The sequence below is a fragment of the Amblyraja radiata genome, chromosome 18 (genome assembly GCF_010909765.2).
Source record: "Amblyraja radiata isolate CabotCenter1 chromosome 18, sAmbRad1.1.pri, whole genome shotgun sequence".
In the NCBI taxonomy this organism is placed as follows: domain Eukaryota; kingdom Metazoa; phylum Chordata; class Chondrichthyes; order Rajiformes; family Rajidae; genus Amblyraja; species Amblyraja radiata.
Genome location: NC_045973.1, coordinates 6432040 through 6454572, shown reverse-complemented (window position 1 = coordinate 6454572; position 22533 = coordinate 6432040). Strand labels below are relative to the sequence as shown.

General features: G+C 46.4%; 2 protein-coding genes across 4 annotated transcripts in view; both read left to right on the top strand.

The window, feature by feature from the left end:
* The window catches only part of adamts9 (ADAM metallopeptidase with thrombospondin type 1 motif 9), a 177026-nt gene extending 166207 nt beyond the window's left edge, over window positions 1-10819 (top strand). For 2 of the 3 annotated variants that reach the window (XM_033036660.1, XM_033036658.1), the window contains 2 exons: window positions 2509-2603; window positions 8661-10819. In XM_033036660.1, the coding sequence (XP_032892551.1) occupies window positions 2509-2598 (90 nt within the window). In that variant the 3' untranslated portion in view covers window positions 2599-2603; window positions 8661-10819. The remainder of the gene's footprint in view (window positions 1-2508; window positions 2604-8660) is intronic. The other variant, XM_033036659.1, reaches the window with a different exon arrangement.
* A 3748-nt stretch (window positions 10820-14567) lies between these two features.
* Window positions 14568-22533, top strand: part of prickle2 (prickle planar cell polarity protein 2) — a 170108-nt gene continuing 162142 nt past the window's right edge. The window contains exon 1 of the mRNA XM_033036656.1: window positions 14568-14712. The gene's annotated coding sequence lies outside the window, so the exon portion shown is untranslated. The remainder of the gene's footprint in view (window positions 14713-22533) is intronic.

Genomic DNA, 22533 nt, shown 5'->3' with positions numbered 1-22533 from the left:
TCCGCAGAGACCGTTCCTTCAGAAACTCCATAGTCAACTCATCCCTTCCCACCCAAACTACCCCCTCCCCAGGTACTTCCCCCTGCAACCGCAAGAGGTGCAACGCCTGTCCCTTTACTTCTCCCCTCGACTCCATCCAAGGACCCCGGTTGTCTTTCCAGGTGAGGCAGAGGTTCACCTGCACCTCCTCCAACCTCATTTACTGTATCCGCGGTTCCATATGTGGACTCCTGTATATCGGTGAGACCAAGCGCAGGCTCAGCGATCATTTCGCTGAACCCCTCCGCTCAGTCCGCCTAGACCTACCTGATCACCCGGTTGTTCAGCACTTTAACTCCCCCTCCCATTCCCAATCTGACCTTTCTGTCCTGGGCCTCCTCCATTGTCGGAGTGAGGCCCAACGCAAATTGGAGGAATGGTTCCTTATCCCTGCAGTGGCGTCCTCACTTCCACGTGACTGCCCATCGAGCGGCGCCACCATCAGCCGCCGCGCCGACCTCTCCACTAACGCTGCCGGGTCCTCGCCGGACGCCACCGTGGTGCCGCTCTAGGCCCCAGCCTCCACGGACCCAGGCACAGATGGCCGCTGTCTTCGTCAACCCACGAGGCTCCGGCCTCTGCTTCTCAGCGGCACCCCCAGAAGACGATCGCCGCCCGTAATGCATACGAAGGAACTGTAGATACTGGTTTACAACAAAGATAGACACAAATTGCCGGAGTAACTCAGCGGGTCAAACAGCATCTCTGGAGAAAATGAATAGGTGACACTTCTGGTCGAGACCCTTCATCAGACATACACACCCCACAGAACGATTGCCCATCTACCCTACACACTAGGGACCATTTTCAGAAGCCAATTAACCTACAAGCCTGCACGTCTTTGAGATGTGGGAGGAAACCAGAGAACCTGGAGAAAACCCACGCAGGTCACGGGGAGAACGTACAAACTCCGTACAGACAGCACCCGTCATCAGGATTGAACCCGGGTCTCTGGCGCTGTAAGGTAGAAACTCTACCACTGCACCACTGCGCCGACTATCCACTTTCTCCAAAGAAGCTGCCAGACCAGATGAGTTACTCCAGCACCTGCAGTTCCTTGTATCTATGTTGATGTGCTGCTGAGAGACTGGAATGCCTCTAGCAATGCATATTCCATACAGTCTGAAGAAGGGTTTCGGCCCGAAACGTCGCCTGTTTCCTTCGCTCCATAGATGCTGCTGCACCCGCTGAGTTTCTCCAGCAATTTTGTGTACCTTCCATATAGTTGTTGTGTCTGCAATATCCTGTCTGGAACACCAGAGGGCCTCCAACACTACAGAATGTTTGAAACAGCAATGAAAGACATGTTCTCTGACACTTGGGATTCATATCACAGCCCCGTCTGTCTCAAGATGATCCAAACAGTTTAGTTCAAACCGAACATAGTCACAAAATGATGGAGTAACTCAGCGGGACAGACAGCATCTCTGGAATGGGTGACGTTTCGGGTCGAGACCCTTCTTCACCCGAGGGCAGGATCGATCCCGGATCTCTGGTGCTGTAAGGCAGCCCTTAAAAAAAAAAAAATCACAAATGTACACAGCTTTCTGCTAAGTAGTATGTTAAAAATGCTGGAGTAACTCAGCGGGTCAGGCAGCATCTCTGGAGAAAAGGAATGGGTGACGTTTTGGGTCGAGACCCTTCTACTGACTGAGAGTCAGGGAGAGGGAAACTAGAGGTATGAAAAAGCACAGAACAAATCAGAGTCGGCATCCATGACTCAGGAACGGTGGAGCCCACAATGGTCCATTGTTGGCTGGGTAAATTAGCAAGAGGACTAGGTTGGGGGAGGGACGGAGAGAGAGGGAATGCAAGGGTCACTTGAAGTTAGAGAAATCAATATTCGTTGTGTTTTATATAAAGCTAACATTTATAGATAAAAACAAAATGATCACATCAGCATTTTAAAATCTTTATTAAATTCACCAGACATCAGATACAATGATGTGGAGAGGATGTTTCCACCAGTGGGAGAGTCTAGGAGCAGAGGTCGTACCTCAGAATTAAAGGACGTTCCTTTAGGGAGGAGATGAGGAGGAATTTCTTTAGTCAGAGGGTGGTGAATCTGTGGAATTCTTTGCCACCGAAGGCTGTGGAGGCCAAGTCAGTGGATATTTTTATGGCAGCGATAGATAGATTCTTGATTAGTGCGGGTGTCAAGGGTTATGGGGAGAAGGCAGGAGAATGGGGATAGGGGGTTTCGATGGATCAGCCATGATTGAATGGCGGAGTAGACTTGATGGGCCGAATGGCCTAATCCTGCTCCTATCACTTATAACCTTATGAACATTCTTCATTGTGGCATAGATTTCCATTTTAAGCCCTTGTGCATCTTTTTTATACCCTTGTGGGATATGGATGCCACTGACAACGCAGCATTAATTGTAAAACTAAGTTGTCATCTTGTATCGTGAATGATGAACTCATGAACAATGATGAAGAGTCATGTAAATCTTATTTCTTCCGCAGAATGGTGCCAAGGTGACTGGGAAGTGTGGAGGTTATTGTGGCAAGTGCACACCACACTCCGGGACAGGACTACATGTACAATTGCTCTAGCTCAGGTATTCCCTTTTTATACAATTATGTTCGATATTTATTCCAATCTACCATACATTCTGTCTCAGATGAGCAGTGAGAAATGTTAGGATTGCAGATTGCAGAACTAATATTTTCACTGTAGCTCTGTACAGGTGATAGTTTGGAGGTACAGCACGAAACAATCTCTTCGGCCCACAGAGTCCACGCCGAACATTGGGCGGCACGGTGGCACAACGGTAGAGTTGCTGCCTTACAATGCCAGAGACCCAGGTTCGATCCTGACCACGGGTGCTGTCTATACGGAGTTTCTACTTTCTCCCCGTGACCACGTGGGTTTTCTCCGGGAGCTCCGGTTTCCTCCCACACTCCAAAAACCTACAGGTTTGTAGGCTAATTGTAAATTGTCCCTAGTGTGTGTAGGATAGTGTTAGTGTGGGGGGATCGCTGGTCGACGCGGACTCTTAAGCTAAACTAAACTAAACATCGATCACACATTCACACTAGTTCTATCTTATCCCACTTTCTCACCCACTCCCTATACACTAGGGGGTAATTTACAGAGGCTGATTCATCTATAAACCCACACATCTTTTGGGATGGAGTAAACCAGAGCACCCGGAGGAAACCCATGGGATCACAGGGAGAGCACGCAAACTCCACACGCGCAGCCAGCACCTGAGGTTGGGGTCGAATTCGGGTCTCTGATGCCGTGAGGCAGCGGCTCTACCTGCTGCGCCACTGTGCCGCCTTGCTGCGCCACTGTGCCCAAAACATTACCAGTCTGGGCAGTTACCGGGGAGAACGTACAAACTCCGCACAGACAGCACCCGCCCCAATGTTGCCCCAATTGATGGCCCACGAGAAGCAATAGATGGGCCACTTCAGCCTGTAGTCCATGGCCAATTGAAGAAGCATTCTAGGCTGGCTGATATGGGGCAGGTGTGAACATACTGCCGAGGAGATTGATTACCTTATGATGAGAGCAATCAGTGACCTGATCTGCACACCCATCAGTGTCTCCAAGTGGACAATTGAGTCACACCAGTAGGTGTAGTACATTTGGACTTTCAGAAGACTTTTGACAAGGTGCCCCATCAAAGATACTTTGCAAAATAAGAGATAGCTTATTCAATCAAGGGAGGAATAGATCGAGTAGATGCACAGAGCCTCTTGCCCAGAGTAGGTAAATCGAGGACCAGAGGACATAGGTTTAAGGTGAAGGGGAAAAGATTTAATAGGAATCTGAGGGGTAACTTTTTCACACGAAGGTTGGTGGGTGTATGGAACAAGCTGCCAGAGGAGGTAGTTGAGGCTGGGACTATCGCAACATTGAAGAAACAGTTAGACAGATACATGGATACGACAGGTGTGGAAGGATATGAACCAAATGCAGGCAGGTGGGACTAGTGTAGATGGAGCATATTGGCCGGTGTGGGCAAGTTGGGCCGAAGGGCCTGTTTCCACACTGTGCCACCCTAAGACGGGAGAATGGGGTCAGGAGGGAGAGATAGATCAGCCATGATTGAATGACGGAGTAGACTTGATGGGTCGAATGGCCTAATTCTGCACCGATAACTTAAGAACAGCACTGAAGCAAGTTGCTGTAACCGAAACATCACCCATCCTTTTTCTTCAGAGAAGCTGCCTCGTATGGACCAAACGTGGGCAGGTGGGACCAGTGTTACTGGGAACACATTGGGCAAGTTGGGCCAAAGAGCCTGTTTCCATGCTGTATCACACTATGACACAGTTACTTTAAGAGCTAGCAGTGTAAAGGTGTTACATTGGCTTGGATAGAAGATTGGAAAGTAAACAGGAAGCATCAAGCAGCGATAAGGCGGTCGTTTTCAGACGGGAACCTGCGATCAGTGGGGTGCCTAGGCTGGAACCACAGTTGTTTGCATTGTAATTTAATGCTTGAGAGGAAGGAAGTGAATGCACGGCAGCCAAATATGCAGATGAAGCAGAGGTAGGTGGGAAGGCAAGCTGTGGGAAGAATACAAACAGTTTACAGAGAGATGGATTGATTGGTTATGTGAGTGGGCAAAAAGTTGGCAAATGGCGCGCAATGTCGGAAATGGGAAGCTGTTCACTTTGGAAGAAAGAATGATTAAAACACAAAATGATTTAGACGGTGAAAGACTGCAGTAGATCGGGATGTAATGTAGAAACATGGAAAATAGGTGCAGGAGTAGGCCATTCAGCCCTTCGAGCCAGCTGTGCTGTGCTGTGCTGGCTCGAAGGGCTGAATGGCCTACTCCTGCACCTATTTTCCATGTTTCTACGTTACATCCCGATCTACTGCATTCAATATGATCATGGCTATTCATCCACAATCAGTACCCCGTTCCTGCCTTCTGCCACTGTGTTTTTGATTTTCTGTTTTTGGATTGAATTCTCTTTTTAATTTGTGTCTCTGTGATGTCTTTTTTACCTGTTCTATTCCGATTATATGTTTTTATTCCAATTACTATGTAAGGTGTCCTTGAGATGTCTGAAAGGCGCCCATTAAATAAAATGTATTATTATTATTATTATCCCTTGATTCCGTTAGTCCCAAGAGCTAAATCTCTCTCTTGAAAACATCCAGTGAATTGGCCTCCACTGCCTTCTGTGGCAGAGAATTCCACAGATTCACAACTCTCTGGGTGAAAGGTTTTCCTCATCTCAGTCCTAAATGGCCTACCCCTTATTCTTAAACTGTGACACCTGGTTCTGGACTTCCCCCAACATTGGGGAACATTTTCCCTGCATCTAGCCTGTCCAATCCTTTAAGAATTTAGGAGTCCTTCGACATGAAACGCAGAGAGTTAGCTTGTGGGTGCAGCATCGGATGAGAAGATTAATCGAATGTTGGCCTTCAGTTTAGTTTCGAGATACAACGTGAAAACAGGCCCCGTGGCCCAATGTGTGCGCGCCGACCAGTGATCACCCGTACACTAGATTACATTTGCTTGGGGGAATTTACAAGAAGTCAATTAACCTACAAACCTGCACGTCAGTCTGAAGAAGGGTCTTGACCCGAAACGTCACCTATTCCTTCGCTCCATAGATGTTGCCTCACCCGCTGAATTTCTCCAGCATTTTTATCTACCTTGCACGCTATGGAATAGAAACATAGAAAATAGGTGCAGGAGTAGGCCATTCGGCCCTTCGAGCCTGCACCGCCATTCAACATGATCATGGCTGATCATCCAACTCAGTAATCCTGTACCTGCCTTCTCTCCATACCCCTTGATCCCTTTAGCCACAAGGGCCCATCTAACACCCTCTTAAATATAGCCAATGAACTGGCCTCAACTTCCAGAGATTCACCACTCTCTGTGTGAAAAATGTTTTTCTCATCTCGGTCCTAAAAGATTTCCCCCTTATCCTTAAACTGTGACCCCTTCTGGACTTCCCCGACATCGGGAACAATCTTCCTGCATCTAGCCTGTCCAACCCCTTAAGAATTTTGTAAGTTTCTATAAGATCCCCCCTCAATCTTCTAGATCCCCCCTCAATCTTCTCAATGTGAGAGGAACCCAGTGAAAACCCACCCGGTTGACCTGCGTGGGTTTTCTCCGGATGCTCTGATCTCCTCCCACAATCCAAAGACGTACGGGTTTGTAGGTTAATGTAAATTATCCCTAGATGTGCGTAGGGGATCGCTGGTCGGTGCAGACCCGGTGGGCCGAAGGGCCTGTCTCCGCGCTGTATCTCTAAAATCCTGGAGAAAACCTACGCAGGTCACGGGGAGAATGTACAAACTCTGTACAGACAGCACCCGTAGTCAGGATCGAACCCGGGTCTCTGACGCTGTAAGGCAGCAACTCCGCCGCTGCGCCACCGTGCCGCTTCAATATGCCAGGATATTAAACACCCTGACTTAGTTGAAAACTTGTTTTTTGATTAATTACACATTCTTTTAACATGGAACCAATGTTTCACCGATGCCAAATGTAACAATTGCTGAAGTACATGAAGCTTTATACATTTTTATGTAGTTCTTCTACGAACACAAGCCCAGGAGAAATAATACATCATCTAGGGATGATAGCATCTTGGTTACACGAGATAGTACACGAAGAAGTGTTCCTGATAAGATTAGTTAACATGTTTATCAGGAAGAGAAATGTGATTTAAAAAAACTCCATTGGTGATTAATTATGTTATGATAAAGTCCTGACAATGATTGCTTACAGAATAAATCTTGCTGCTATCTTTTCTGAAACATCATCACACTTATTATTTCTGATTATCTCATTGCTAGAGCCTTAGACCATACATCCCACGCAACTATACATCTACATCTGCACTTAGACAATAGACAATAGGTGCAGGAGTAGGCCATTCGGCCCCTCGAGCCAGACCCACCATTCACTGTACCCCGTTCCTGCCTTCTCCACATATCCCTTGACTCCGCTATCTTTAAGAACTTTTTTTATCCAACTCTCCTGAAAGCATCCAGAGAATTGGCCTCCACTGCCTTCTTTGTAAGGTGATTATATAGATTCAGAGCCATCGGAAACAGGCTCTTCAGCCCAACTTGCCCATGCCGACCAACATGCCCAATCGACACTAGTCCCGCCTGCCTGCGTTTGGCTCACATCCCTCCAACCTATCCTGTCCCTGTACCTATCTAAATGCTTCTTAAACATTGCAATAGTATCTCCAGCAGCTCGTTCTGTACACCCACCACCCTTTATGTAATAATGTTACCCCTTGGGTTCATGTTCATAAGTGATAGCAGCAGAATTCGGCCATTTGGCCCATCAAGTCTATTCCGCAATTCAATCATGGCTGACCTATCTATCCCTCCTAACCCCATTCTTCTGCCTTAGAGTCATAAAGTGAAACCGTGTGGAAACAGGCCCTTCGGCCCAACCCCAGACACCCATACTAATCATGATTCTATCTATCTCTGCCTTACATATATATATTGATGGCCTCCACAGCCTTCTGTGGCAATGAATTCCACAGATTCACCACATATGAATCTTTCCCGACTCTCATCTTAAACCTGTGTCCCCTGGTTCTTGATTCCTCAACTCTGGGCAAGAGACTCTGTGCGTCTACCTGATCCACGCCTCTCATTTATATCACATCATGTCTATTATTGCAGTCAGTAAAGCCTTAGTAAGTGCTTTGTAAGATATTGTAAGCACTTACTGAAGCATCTAAAGAGCTATTCTGACTTGCACTTTGATTGCTCAGATGGCTATGTCGAATTTGCTCTAATGCAATGGAGAAATAGCAGTGATTGTCCAGAAACCACCTTCCCATTTCCTTTGTAGTTGAAGAGTGGTGGCTGATTACCTGAAGAAGGTCACATCCAAGCAGTTACCTGTGGAAAGAAAAAATCATTTATTGCAAAGGTGGTGCCACACATTTGCTGAGTGGAATCCTTCACAACTCATAAGGAAAATGGCATAGAAAAAACATCTCCATAGCTACCCAGAAATCTACTGCTTCAGAATTAGTTTTCCTCATCATGTAGAGAGACATAGTCACACAGCACAGAAACAGGCCCCTCGGCCCAACCCATCCATGTCGATCAAGATGTCTCATCAAAGCTAGTCCCATTTGCCTGCATTTGGTCCATATCCCTCTAAACCTTTCCTTTCCATGCACCTGACCAAGTAATGAAAATACAGGCACAGGGCGGCGTGGTGGCGCAGCAGTAGAGTTGCCGCCTCACAGCGCCGTAGACCCGGGTTCGATCCTGACTACGGGTGCTGTCTGTACGGAGCTTGTACGTTCTTCCCGTGACCTACGTGGGTTTTCTCTGGGATCTCCGGTTTCCTCCCACAACCCAAAGATGTACGGGGGGGGGACGAAGAGAGATGGGATGACATTTAACTGCCATTTAATGTATATTCTGTTTAAGAAAGAACTGCAGATGCTGGAAAAGTCATAGGTAGACAAAAAATGCTGGAGAAACTCAGCGGGTGAGGGCAGCATCTATGGAGAGAAGGAATAGGTGACGTTTCGGGTTGAGACTTTTTCATTTGTTACTAGCAGGATTTAGCAAATGTTTCCCGAATGTCGTTTCTCCTTTAATGATCAGACGTTGATTGTGTTAACTTTTGTCTTTACAGTAGGTGCTCCAGGTTTGTGGGCTATTTACAACAGTGGAGCTGGATTGAGATGAAGGTCAACTCATACATACCTCTGCGTATCTGTAGATAAATCTGGACAGGTCGATGTATAATATTGTATTTATGATCTCCATTTATATTTATTTCTCTCAAGATTGTTTTGTGAAAGGATACTTTAATTTTTTGAACTTTCCAACAGTGAAAAGCACTGTTTGTACATACAGTACACACTATGTAGTCGTGTAAGATAAGGATATTTTATTGGCACGGCACTGTCTTTTTTTAATTGTTTACTTATCACAACACATCCGATAAACCAAAAGTAGGCTGCTGGGCCTTTTTTTTAAAAATGGTGGTGCTATGTATTATATTTAAAGAGTGTTTTTAACTTTGAAATTACCTCTGCACTTTTAATCAGGAAACAGGTGAATATGTACTGTTTGTTATCATATTATAAGTAATTTTGATAAAGGATTTGTAAATATATGGGTATGTTATTGCACTGGTAAGCTTCATTAGATGTTAATAACCAAAATGAGTACACGCATAGCTCTGTGCTAAATAGAAGGAATTCCACACAATCATTGATATATAAAGGGAATAGAAATCGTCTGTACAGTAGGAATATTCTTATTCCACGATGCTTTAACCTGGTGCTACTGGTAATTGCGTGCGAAATATTATCGTATGCTTTTGCCCATTGACACGCCCATTGAGGTTTGTGTAAAATATACGTGTATTAAGGATATGGTATTACAAGTTTCATAGCATATTAGTTATTGATTAAAGCAGCAAATTAAATTGCTAAGAAGAGAGCTGCAGAAGAATCTGACCCAATACAATCTAGGTGGTGAAATATTGTTTTAACATCGCTGAGGCATCTTAGTAAATTGCAGGAGAGAAAGGGGAATGTTAACATTTGCACTGATGTTTTAGAGACATAAAAGACTTTGGTGCATAAAAGACGTTGGTTCTATTCCTGGGTGCATGCAAATATCAATCTAGGCTTTCTTGGCAATATGATCCAGATATATTGATTTTGTAAACTTTTTTTTTTAAGCTTACAGTGTGTTCCATTCCACTGTGTGTAAACATTTCTATTAAATGAAGAAGAGATACTATAAACTGTACATTGTTACATTATTCAAAGCAGCTTTGCAGAACATGTCCAAGAATAAATTGAAGTAAATCAAACACAGGTCACTGCTTTGTTAATAAAGTCACAACGGACAGGTACATAGTTGGGAAAGGTTTAGAGGGAAATGGACCAAATGCGGGCAAATGGGACTAGGTTAGACAGCCATCTTGGTCGGCATGTGCTAGTTGGGCTGAAGGGCCTGCTTCCGTGCTGTAGGACTCTATGACTGATAATGTAATTACCGAACCATTATTATTAACTTGTAACTGAGTCAGTAAGTTTGAAAGTAAATGAGCGCTGAGACAAATAAAATTCATCTGAAAGAGGTCACTTACATTTATAGACATTGTATGTGAATACTTGATTTAGAAGTAGTTAGTGAATTTTTAACCAAAATACTAATCACCTAATTAGAATAGTTTCACAGTTAACATAGCATAGCTTTACTCTTCATACCTAAAATTAGGGGGGGGAAATGCTCTGTAACTTAGATGTGATTCATTAGAAATGACCCAAACATCATGTTCACAATATATTTCATTAATGCCTTCCATAAAAAAACAAAACTCCATTTACAGATATCAAATTTTATTTTACATCAAATGCAACTCCTGAAGTTATTGCATCAAAATACAGGGCAAACCTTGCAATAGATCTGACATCTCAGCCCACAGACACATTTTAATTTCACTGTTTGCAATAAATCTTGATTATATGGCATCTGGACACATTTGTTTTCTTTTTTAAGTTATAAGCAACTGTGCCATTTAATTCAGTGTCAGCCAAATGACTATTTGAACACTTTTATGAATTCTAGCAGTTGTACTCATTGTTATAGCAAGGGAATTTATGTCATTATTTAGTAGTGTTACACTGTGCACTACAATATAGTAGACCAATGTTACATTATTAAAGATGTTATTCATAGCTAAAATATATTTATGACAAGTATTAAAATATGCACTGGTAACTTTCAAAAATTGTTCACTCTGTAACAAATAAATTATTTTATTATACATTATGAAGTTTGAAGTTTTTATCAATGGAGTCTGAATTAAGTTAGAGTGAGGCCCAGCGCAAATTGGAGGAACAGCACTTCATATTTTGCTTGGGCAGCTTACACCCCAGCGGTATGAACATTGACTTATCCAACTTCAAGTAACCCTTGCTTTCCATCTCTCTCCATCCCTCCCACATCCTAGTTCTCCGACCAGTCTGACTGTCCTCCTGATTAAATTTTATCTCTGTATGCTTCGTTGTCCGCTTCTCCTAGCTAACAATGATCTATTCTACATTTTCCTTGACCTGCATCTCCTTTAATGTCCCGTTTTCATACCTTACTCTTCCTTATCTTTGCCTCTTTGCCTCAGAGGGCTGTGGAGGCAGGTTCTCTTGATGCTTTCAAGAGAGAGCTATAAAGGGCTCTTAAAAATAGCGGAGTCAGGGGTTATGGGGAGAAGGCAGGAACGGGGTACTGATTGGGGATGACCAGCCATGATCACATTGAATGGTGGTGCTGGCTCGAAGGGCCGAATGGCCTACTCCTGCACCTATTGTTTATTGTCTATTGTCTTATCTCTGTCTATCCCTCTCCCCTGACTCTCAGTGAGGAAGGGTTTCGACTCGAAATGTCCTTCTACCCATTCCTTCTATCCAGAGAAACTGCCTGTCCTGCTGATTTACTCCAGCATTTTGTGTCTATCTTTAAGTACACCCCCAACAGAATTGTAACCATTCTTCAAAATGTTCCAACTAGCCTTAAGACCTATCAATGCTGACAATCAACAGCCCAGCATTCAGCTCAAAGCATACAGCACCACATCTGTGGATTTTTCTAAAAACATGAATCGTGGAACGACAATTTTTATCCCCATTTTAGTCTGAAGAGGAGACTGAGAACATTGAACATAAAAAGTACAGCTTTGATGAACACGATGCCAAATAATCCAAGTGGAATTCTCTGCCAGAAGGCAGTGGAGGCCATTAACTGGATGTTTTCAAGAGAGAGATTTAGCTCTTGGGGCTAACGGAATCAAGGGATATGGGGAAAAATCAGGAACAGGGTACTGATTTTGGATGATCAGCCATGATCATATTGAATGGCGGTGCTGGCTCAAGGGGCCAAATGGCCTACCCCAGCTTCTATTTTCTATGTAATCTCACCTGCCTGCACGTGATCCACATCCCTCCATGCAAACTCCGCACAGTAAAGTAAGTAAAGTAAAGTAGCCTTTATTGTCATTCAGACCTTGCGGTCTGAACGAAATTTTGTTGCCTTGCAGTCCTACATATAGTAAAAAATGGCAAAAAACACACACAAAAAAACACAAATTAACATCCACCACAGTGAGTTGAATACTCCTCACTGTGATGGAAGGCAAAAGTCTTAAGTTTTTGTCTCTTTCCTTCTTATTCTCCCTCTGCGCCGAGGCGATCCAGGCTTCCGATGTTGTGACCCCGCCGGGCGATGGTAAGTAATGTCAGTCCCGCGGCTGAATCCAAGCTCCGCGAACGGGCCGGTTCAGCTCCGCGGCCCGGGGTGGTCGAAGCCGCCGAAGCTGCGGCCCTCCAGTCCAGAGGACACAGCTGTTGTCGCGGGAGCTCCGCAGAACAGGTCACCAACCTGCGAGCTCCCGACGATGTCGTCCACCGTACCCGAAGTCGGGATTGAACCCGGGTCACTGGCTCTGTGAGGCAGCAGCTCCACCAGATGCGTCACTGTACTGCCTCTAAACCATCTTGAGCCTGGTGATCAGGCTTTCAGACTCCTGAGCCTTACATCCTTTCCTATGGCAGGAGTGAAATTGAGTTTTCATAGCACCCAATGCAGACCTGAAAGCAAATGCAATGCGATGCTGCAGTGTCCGTCTCCAGAGGCACCGCACACTGGATGCAGTGGCGGGTTGCATTGGTGCAAAGAGTGAATGCTGGCGCAGGTGATCAGGTTTTCAATCTCCTGTATCTTCTTCCCTGTGTAACAGTGAAATGAGCCAGTTTCCATAGCACCCGATGCAGACCTGAAGGCCAATGCAATCCAATGCAATGCTGCAGAGTGTCTGTCTCCAGATTTTTAAAAATTTCAACATAAACTTTATTCAAGTAAATCAATATATACATTACAGGAACCGTGGAAAAAATCTATCCGACATTCTCAGAGGCTATGCAAACATTCAATACTGTTTACCCAAATCACAATTGTTCCTAGGGTTGACAACTTTCTCACTCCCAAATAAGGGACAAAAGGTCAAAATAAGGGACCAATTCCTGACGGCAATTCGTTGACCGACTCAGCCGTGGCTGGGTGAATGATGAGTTGGGCCCGGGTGCTGGACTGCACACAAAGCCCAGCCGGCGGGCCAGCTGAGGAGTTTTGGCCCGCGCGATGTCGCACGCAAAGTCCGGCACCCCATACAACTCATCGACCGATGATCTGACCATGAGAAGGAGGGGTGGTGTTGTCGGCGGTAAGCGAAGTTCCGAAGGTCAGACAGCTGGCTGGGCTGCCGACCGCGGGTCTACGGGCGAGGCGCTGCTGCTGCACTCCATGGGCTGCACTACGTCGGGACGGGTGAGGCGGGGCCAGACACAGTCCCCTCGACCCGAGTAGTAGCAGTCAAATACGGGACAAGGGCGGTCCCGTATGGGACAATTTAGCCCAATATACAGGATGTCCTGGCTAATATGGGACAGTTGGCAACCCTAATTTTACCCCAAACCCTGGTCACACACGTGGCCCACTGGCGTGATATCCCTTCCCTTATTTTGAGGGGCATCTCCACGACACCCTGCCCCCCCATGTCCAGCAGCGGAAGGATCCTAGGCTGTGGTCCTCCCCCACCGAGCCTTGGCGTTGGCTGCACCGAGCTTCAGTGCGTCCCTCAGCACGTACTCCTGCAGCCTGGAGCGGGCCAGTCGGCAACATTCCCTGACGGAAATCACGCTCCGCTGGGAGGTCAACAAAGCTCGGGCAGACCAACGAGCATCTTTCACCGAGTCGATGACCTTCCAGTAGCACTCGATGTCAGTCTCTGAATGCGTCCCTGGGAACAGTCCATAAATCACAGAGTCCTCTGTGACGGAGCTGTTCGGGATAAATCATGACAGGCACCGTTGCAAGACTCTCTTTGCAAATCCACTCTGCAGAGGTGAGCAACCGTCTCCTCTCCATAGCAGCTGTCCCTGCACCGCATGCTGCATATGCAAGGGAGTGCAGCATTGCATGTCATGTATCGGGTGCTGTGCACGAGATTACAGATTGCATCGGTGCATAGAGTGTGTGCGGGTGCATGGTGAGTGGGGATGGAGGGGGGTTGTTGATGCAGCAGCAGGGGAGATACTGCACGGGTGCAAAGATGCAAAGTTCTATCCGCTCTATGATCTTTGCCTGGGAGTGCGCGTGCCCGCCGTCGCGGTGACGTTAAGGGGCGGTCACGTGGTGCTGCCACGCCGCCGCCCTGCCCCCGCAGTGACGTAGAGGGACGATCACGTGGTGATGTCGCGTCTTCGCCCCGCTCTCAGCCGTGACGCGAGGGACTGTTCACGTTGCGATGCCGCACCCCCAGCCGTGACGCGTGGGGGCTGATCACGTGGTGCCTGATCGCCTTTCGCCCCTGCAGTGACGCGATGATGGATCACGTGGTGCGGGGGTGACGCGCTGGGGTCGGTGACGTGCGGCGGAGCACCGTCGCCCCGCCCCCATCCGTGACGCGTGGGGTCCGACACGTGGTGCCTGCTCGCCGTCGCCCCGCCCCCGCACTGACGCGCGCGGTTGGACTGGACCACGTGGTGCGGGCGCGCCCCCGCTGCGGCGCCATCGGCCGGAGGCGGGAACGGGAGCGCGCGGGTCGTCGCCCGTCGTCTCCTCACCCGAGCCCCGGCAACGTGAGGGGAAACGGCGACTGGCGGCGGATTCAGGTGGGTGTTTGGCGGTGATGGAGCGGTGGCGGCTGCTCGGGGTCCATCAACCTCTCCGGGACCCGCGACCAACGGCACTAGCACGCCCCCCCCCCCCCCTTCCCCTCCTTCCCCTCCCCCTCCCCCCGGCACCGCAGCGGCAGCAGCAGCACCCACTGTACCAGCACCCACACTCTGTACCAGCACCCACTGTACCGGCACCCACACTCTGTACCAGCACCCACACTCTGTACCAGCACCCACTGTACCAGCACCCACACTCTGTACCAGCACCCACTGTACCAGCACCCACTGTACCGGCACCCACACTATGTACCAGCACCCACTGTACCAGCACCCACACTCTGTACCAGCACCCACACTCTGTACCAGCACCCACTGTACCAGCACCCACACTCTGTACCAGCACCCACACTCTGTACCAGCACCCACTGTACCGGCACCCACACTCTGTACCGGCACCCACTGTACCAGCACCCACACTCTGTACCAGCACCCACACTCTGTACCAGCACCCACTGTACCAGCACCCACACTCTGTACCAGCACCCACTGTACCAGCACCCACTGTACCGGCACCCACACTCTGTACCAGCACCCACTGTACCGGCACCCACACTCTGTACCAGCACCCACACTCTGTACCAGCACCCACTGTACCGGCACCCACACTCTGTACCAGCACCCACACTCTGTACCAGCACCCACTGTACCGGCACCCACACTCTGTACCAGCACCCACACTCTGTTCCAGCACCCACTGTACCGGCACCCACACTCTGTACCAGCACCCACTGTACCGGCACCCACACTCTGTACCAGCACCCACACTCTGTACCAGCACCCACTGTACCGGCACCCACACTCTGTACCAGCACCCACTGTACCGGCACCCACACTCTGTACCAGCACCCACACTCTGTACCAGCACCCACTGTACCGGCACCCACACTCTGTACCAGCACCCACTGTACCGGCACCCACACTCTGTACCAGCACCCACACTCTGTACCAGCACCCACTGTACCGGCACCCACACTCTGTACCAGCACCCACACTCTGTTCCAGCACCCACTGTACCGGCACCCACACTCTGTACCAGCACCCACTGTACCGGCACCCACACTCTGTACCAGCACCCACACTCTGTACCAGCACCCACTGTACCGGCACCCACATTCTGTACCAGCACCCACTGTACCGGCACCCACTGTACCAGCACCCGTTGTCACCACCCACTGTACCAGCACCCACACTCTTTACCAGCACCCACTGTGCCGGCACCCACTGTACCGGCACCCACACTCTGTACCAGCACCCACTGTACCGGCACCCACACTCTGTACCAGCACCCACTGTACCAGCACCCACATTCTGTACCAGCACCCACTGTACCGGCACCCACACTCTGTACCAGCACCCACTGTGCCGGCACCCACTCTACCAGCACCCACTCTACCAGCACCCACTCTACCAGCACTCACTGCAATAACACCCATTGTCACCACCCACACTCTGTACCAGCACCCACTGTCACCACACACACCCACTCCCTGTACCAGCAACCACTGCCCTGGACCCCCCCCCACCCACTCCCCACAACAGCATCCACAGCAGCACCCACTATCACTACACACACCTGCATCCGCTATCCTGGATCCCCCTCACACCCGCACACCTACAGCAGCACCGGCTGTCACCACACACACCCCCACACCCCGCAACAGCACCCACTGTCACCACACACACTATACACACGCCCACCCATGGTCACACCCCATCAGCACCCAGTGCCCTGGACACACTCTCAGTCACACCCTCCCATTGACATGCCCAGCCACACTTCACTTGAACCACTGTTACTTCCCCGGCATCCACAGCAGCACCCACTGCCCTGGGCCCTGCCATCCATGGTCAGCACCCGCACTGGACCCGCGCCCACCCCACCCATGGTCACGCACCCACAGTCGCACCCACCCACCCCTCCATGATCACGGCTGCACCCGCACCCCACGGACACTCACACCCCTCTCCACCCATGATCACACCCACCACCTACCCACTATCAAACCCACCCCATCATAATCATCCCCCCACCTACAGTCACCCCCACCCCTCTGCCACAACCACTGCCACTCACTGCCATGTCCAGTCCTAATAATAATAATAATAATAAATTTTATTTATGGGCGCCTTTCAAGAGTCTCAAGGACACAATCTAATGCACCCATCGCCCACCTTCTCCCCCACGTACCGCCCACTCACAGCCATTCCCACCGCTAGTGCACCCACCTGCACCCCCGCACCTCCACCATGCCACCCATTCCCTCACCCACCCCAGACCCTCTCCCCTGCCAGCATTCATGGCCGGTTCCACCCACCATCCTCTCCTATTCTCTTCTGCCTGCCTCTTTTTATAATTCACTGCATCGTTCACCATCATTCCTATTACTCCTGTGCATTACACTCAACCTCCTCATCTTCATCACCATACTTGGCTCTTCATCCTCCTGACCATTGTAAGTAAGGGCAACTAACAGGTCTGAACTTTCCAAAGGGCACTGATTTTCTCTATCTCTCTCCTTTCCTTTCTCTGTGTTGCTGTGCTCTTTGGTCTGAATGTCGGGGCTTGCATTAATTTGCAGATCATGACTGGTTCTGTACTCTTCCTCTGTGTCCTTGCTCAGTATGTGCCTCATCGGCACATTTGAATCAAGTCATCTTGTTTTTATATGGGTGTAAAACATGACTTGTCTCCTATCTCCCACAGAATAAAGGTAGAAAACATAATAGTTTAATAATACAATGAAAGCTCTTTTTATAAAGGTCAGTTGAAGGAGATTCAGGAAGTGTGCGATGAGGTGCTGGAGATATACACCAGGAGATATAGAGTAATACCTCATTTAGTGCGACACCGCATAGCACTTTTTTCGTATAGCATTTTCATTTTGAAGCTTTATTTTTTTCCAAAAATATAACAAAACCCATAAAAGTGGTGAAAATTTGCAAGTTCGAACAACCCATCAAGACTGCCAACCTTTGTTTACGTTCACGTAACCAATCAGAACACATCACATGTGCACTAATTTCCTCTTGTCTGCTTCATTTAGCATTACATTTTTTTCGGAAGGTATCTAGAGCGCTAATCGAGGTATTACTGTGTGTGCATCCTGAGCCAAATACATACAACATCCCTCCAAATCTTTCCTTCCACAAACCTGTTTAAACATCTTTCAAATGTCATCATGGGCATAGCTCAACCTGCAAAGCTTACAACCTTTCAATGTCTATTAAGAAAACAAATCAGCAATGGGTAGTAATTATCTGGAACTACATGATAAGAATCCTCCTTCAAAGCCCATCTTCTGTTAAGGAGCTTGCTCATTCATAGGCAGTGTTGGAGTACTCCATACTTGATTAACTCAAAACAGACTTAGTTCTATTTTTTTTTTTCATACCAGAGATATCACTGAAACAACAGAGATTTGTGGTTTCTACAGACTTTCTCCATGATGCCTTCCATAACTTCAACAAAAGGTCAGCAAGAATGCCAGAGAAACACTGTAAAAGGCTCGTCAAAACATTTCTATTTGGTTTCTTATGATCTGCTGAGGCCAAAGCCGATAACTAGAGAAGCTCTGCAGAAATTATGCTCTGTGTTTTAATATTCCCTGTTGGTCATGTGTTATATTGACGTAACAGGCCATTTGGTCCATGAACTCTGTGTTAGATCTCGTGCAATCCCATGAGTCCCATTTACTATAACTTTCTATCTCACACAAGCTTTGATCACTCCAAAGAAGTACAGGTTGGTAGGTTAATTGGGTCGGAATAATTGTAATTTGACCCTAATGTGTGTAGGATAATGTTAGTGTGCGGGGATTGCTGGTCGGCGCGGACTTGGTGGGACGAAGGGCCTGTTTCCGTGCTGTATCTGAGCTAAACTACAAAAACTAAGAGGTAATTTACAATAGGCAATGGAACTAGCAGTCAACACGCCTTTGGGATATAAGAAGAAACTGGAGCAATTGGGAAAACCCACTCAGTCACAAGGAGAAGGTGCAGAATTGCACAGAGAACATATGTGGACTGAAGGTTGGTCACTGGAGCTGGACGACAGCTGCACTACCTGTGACTTCATGATGCCATCCTTTGCAATAATTGTAATGCAAATCTTGGAGGTTCTCTAAAGGATATAGGTCTTTTCCTGATGTCATCCAAACTTCAACGAAAGGTCAGCAAAAATGCCAGTTTTTATTCGGAAGGGAAGTACAGTACATAATCTTCTCATTTAAATATGTTCTGCCACTGGGTGAGATTATCGCTGATTAATGATCTAACCATATATCTGTCTTTGCCATGTGTTACTGAATCACTTGAGTTAATAAAAGTACATGAATCTTGGATTTAAATTTCAGAATTTGACTGACATCAGTTGACATTTCCAGAAGATTGTTCGACACCATTACTACTTTTTCCAACTTGACTACTGAAAGACTAAGGTCTAATTTTTGGATGGTTTCCCATTTCAAGATATCTCAACCAGCGGGAAAAGGTTAGAAGGAAATTGTCCGTTTATCTTCATCATCATGAAATCTTCAATCAAATTGTCCATTATCCATTCACATTCCAGGCACTATATTACAATATTGAAATTCATTCCCATTCAAACATGCAAAACACACTACATTGTACTGGCCACAAGTTGTGCAAAAGATTGCAACACACTTTTGACTTCATCTCCATTTTCTGATCTTATCCAATACTTCGTGGCCAGGAAGTTATTGATCCCTGGCTTGTTGTTACCCAATTTTGAGTATCCAAAGTACTCTGATTTAGAGAATTCCAAAGATCAACCACCTTCTAAGTGAAGAGGTTTATCTTAGTGTAAAATGGACATCCCAAGACTATGAATCCTAGTTCTAGATTTTTCAACTAGAGGAAACAGCTTCATAGGATTTTGTCTGTCATCCTTCATTCTAAATGTCAGAGAATATAGATCTGCTACCAAAAGGATACTGAATCATTGGGACAGAAGTGTAATAAGGATTTTAAAGAATTCTCGGAATTGAGATGACTAAGCTGTCTGGAAATGATGAGAAAACTGAAGCTCTTTTTCTTCAAAACAAGTGGTTTAAAAGTTAAGATGTGGAAATTTTTCTACACAGCTAAGCCCAGAATGGGGCATAATTTTAAGATAACCAATAATAAATGACGGGTTTTTTTGTATAGATAGTCGTTTGAATGCAGAATATCCTGTCACAAGATATTCAAAGCAAATAAATATCGTGTTTTAGTGGAATAATGATAAAATTTGAGAAAAATTGAGAGAAAAGGACAGATAATTATCAAGGCACAAGATTCTCTTGAGTATAAACATTGATATGTACTTGTCGAGCTTAATACTCTGTTTATCTACCATGGATTATATGTGATTATATGACAGTTTCAATCAGTGTATCACACCCTTTTGAATCTGTTCCAAACATTTAACTCCCTTTTAAAGTGTTAAGGAATTCACTTTGCACTGCTTTTGATGGAATCTGTTATGAATGTTTACAAAGTATTTAAAAAAAATATGTGTATGTCACAGTTCAATCTTTTCAATTTCAACTTAAGTTCTTTAGTCTTGACCTGAAAGGTCACCTACTCCTTTTCTCCAAAGATGCTGCCTGTCCCGCTGAGTTACTCCAGCTTTTTATGTCTATTTTTGGTTTAAACCAGCATTTGCAATTCCTTCCTACACATTGAGTGTAGCCTTTGGCTTTACAATCCAAAGTCTCATATTTAAACATCTTCCTACCATATGAGCCTCATAACATTTGAAAGTTCTGGACAATTTATCCTTGAGATTTTTGTTCTATTCGCTTAATTTCACAATTCTTTCCCAATAAATTTCCTAATAAGTCCTAAAGGTTTTTCATCTAAACCATTCTATTTTATCCATAGGTAATTTAATATTGTAACGCTAGATTTCCAATTTAAATCTAAAGCTTACAGCATATTTTGGTCATTGCCACTGGGGCAATACAATAAACACTTATAACTACATATGTCACACTTGTATCTTATGCACAGCATTGTCATAATTCTTTTGTTTTTAGCACTCCTTCAGGTGTTAGGATGCTATTTTAAATTATTTCATTGTCTCCCCATTTTCTAGTGCATTTCTCAGATATCATTTAATTCAGATTCCATTGTGATTTACTGTATGCAAACCAGCAGTGTCTCCAAGACGATTTATAATTTGTTTGTTTCCCATTATCATTTTTTACTGCTTCTTGACAGGTACTTTCTGTGCTGGGAACACTTAACCTACATTTATATGCAAGAAAAACAGCATCTTTGTTTTTCTAGTTATTTTTAATATTCCAGGCAATTAATTTAAGACACATCTGCTTTGTGTAGACAAATTGCAAATTGTAATCATTGTGAAAATTCAGTAATAATGCAACCAAATTAATATCATTGTATGAAAAAAATTGGACATGTTTAAGAATGCAGGAATTTAACTATTGTATGTATTATTGTGGTTAAATTAAAAAAAAACTATGCAGATTTGAAATAAACTGCATTTCTTAAAGAATGATCGGGGAAACTATCAAATCATGATATTTTCAAATACCAGCTTCTTTTGTATAAGAAAGAACTACAGATGCTGGAAAAATCGAAGGTAGACAGCAGTGCTGGAGAAACTCAGCGGGTGATGCAGCATCTATGGAGCGAAGGAATAGGTGACATTTCGGGTCAAGACCCTTCTTCAGAAGAAGTCTGAAGAAGCGTCTCGACCCAAAACGTCACCTATTCCTTCGCTCCATAGATGCTGCCTCACCCGCTGAGTTTCTCCAGCATTTTTGTCTACCTTAGCTTCTTTTGTATTGGTCAGTGGCATATTTTAGAGAATGATAATTGGCATTTATTTTCAATTCAGTAAATGAACCAGAATGTGACATTTCTGACACGTCCAAAACGCGATCCCCTACACCCAGACACAATGTGGATAGTGTTCCCCTGGTCCTCACTTTTCACCCCATCAGTCTCTGCTTCCAACACATCATTCTCTAACATTTCTGTCACCTCCCACCGTGATCCCACCGCCAGTCACGTCTGAAGCGATCCCACCGCCAGTCACGTCTTCCCATTTCCGTCCATTTCTGCCCACTCAAAGCACCCCTTCCCCAGGTAATTTCCCCCGCAGAGATGTAACTCCTGTAACTCCCTACACCTCCTTCCTCATCTCCATCCAGGGATCCTAGCAATTCTTCCAGGTGAGAGAGAGGTGCACCTACACCTCCTCTAACCTCATCTAATGCATTTGGCGTCCCAGATGTGGCTCCCTGCACATCAGCAAAACCAAGCAAAGAATCAGCAAGCCAGGGTCTCCTGGATCTCCCGGTTGCTAACAATTTTAACTCCAATTCCATTGCTATTCCGACCGTTCTGTCCCAGACTTCCTCCATTGCCTGAGTGAGGCCACACTCAGACTGGAGAAGCAGCATCTCATATTTTGCCTGTGTAGCTTACAACCCAATGGTGTGAACATTGAAGTCTCCAATTTTAGGTAACAACCCTTCCCCCCCTCCCCCCCCACATCCTTGTTTTCCCTTCTCTCTTTATTCCTCCCCCCTCGCCCCACCTGGACTCGCAGCTATTTCTCCCCTCCCACCTACATTCCCTCCTCCAGCTTCATAATTTGCAACTCCTTAATCCTTTTGTCTGACACCACCTGCCTTTTCATGTCTGGCCTTTGTCCACCCATCTGCCTATCAAAAAACCCGCTCACCTGTAACAGCCGATTACTTGCCAGGCGATGCCCTACTC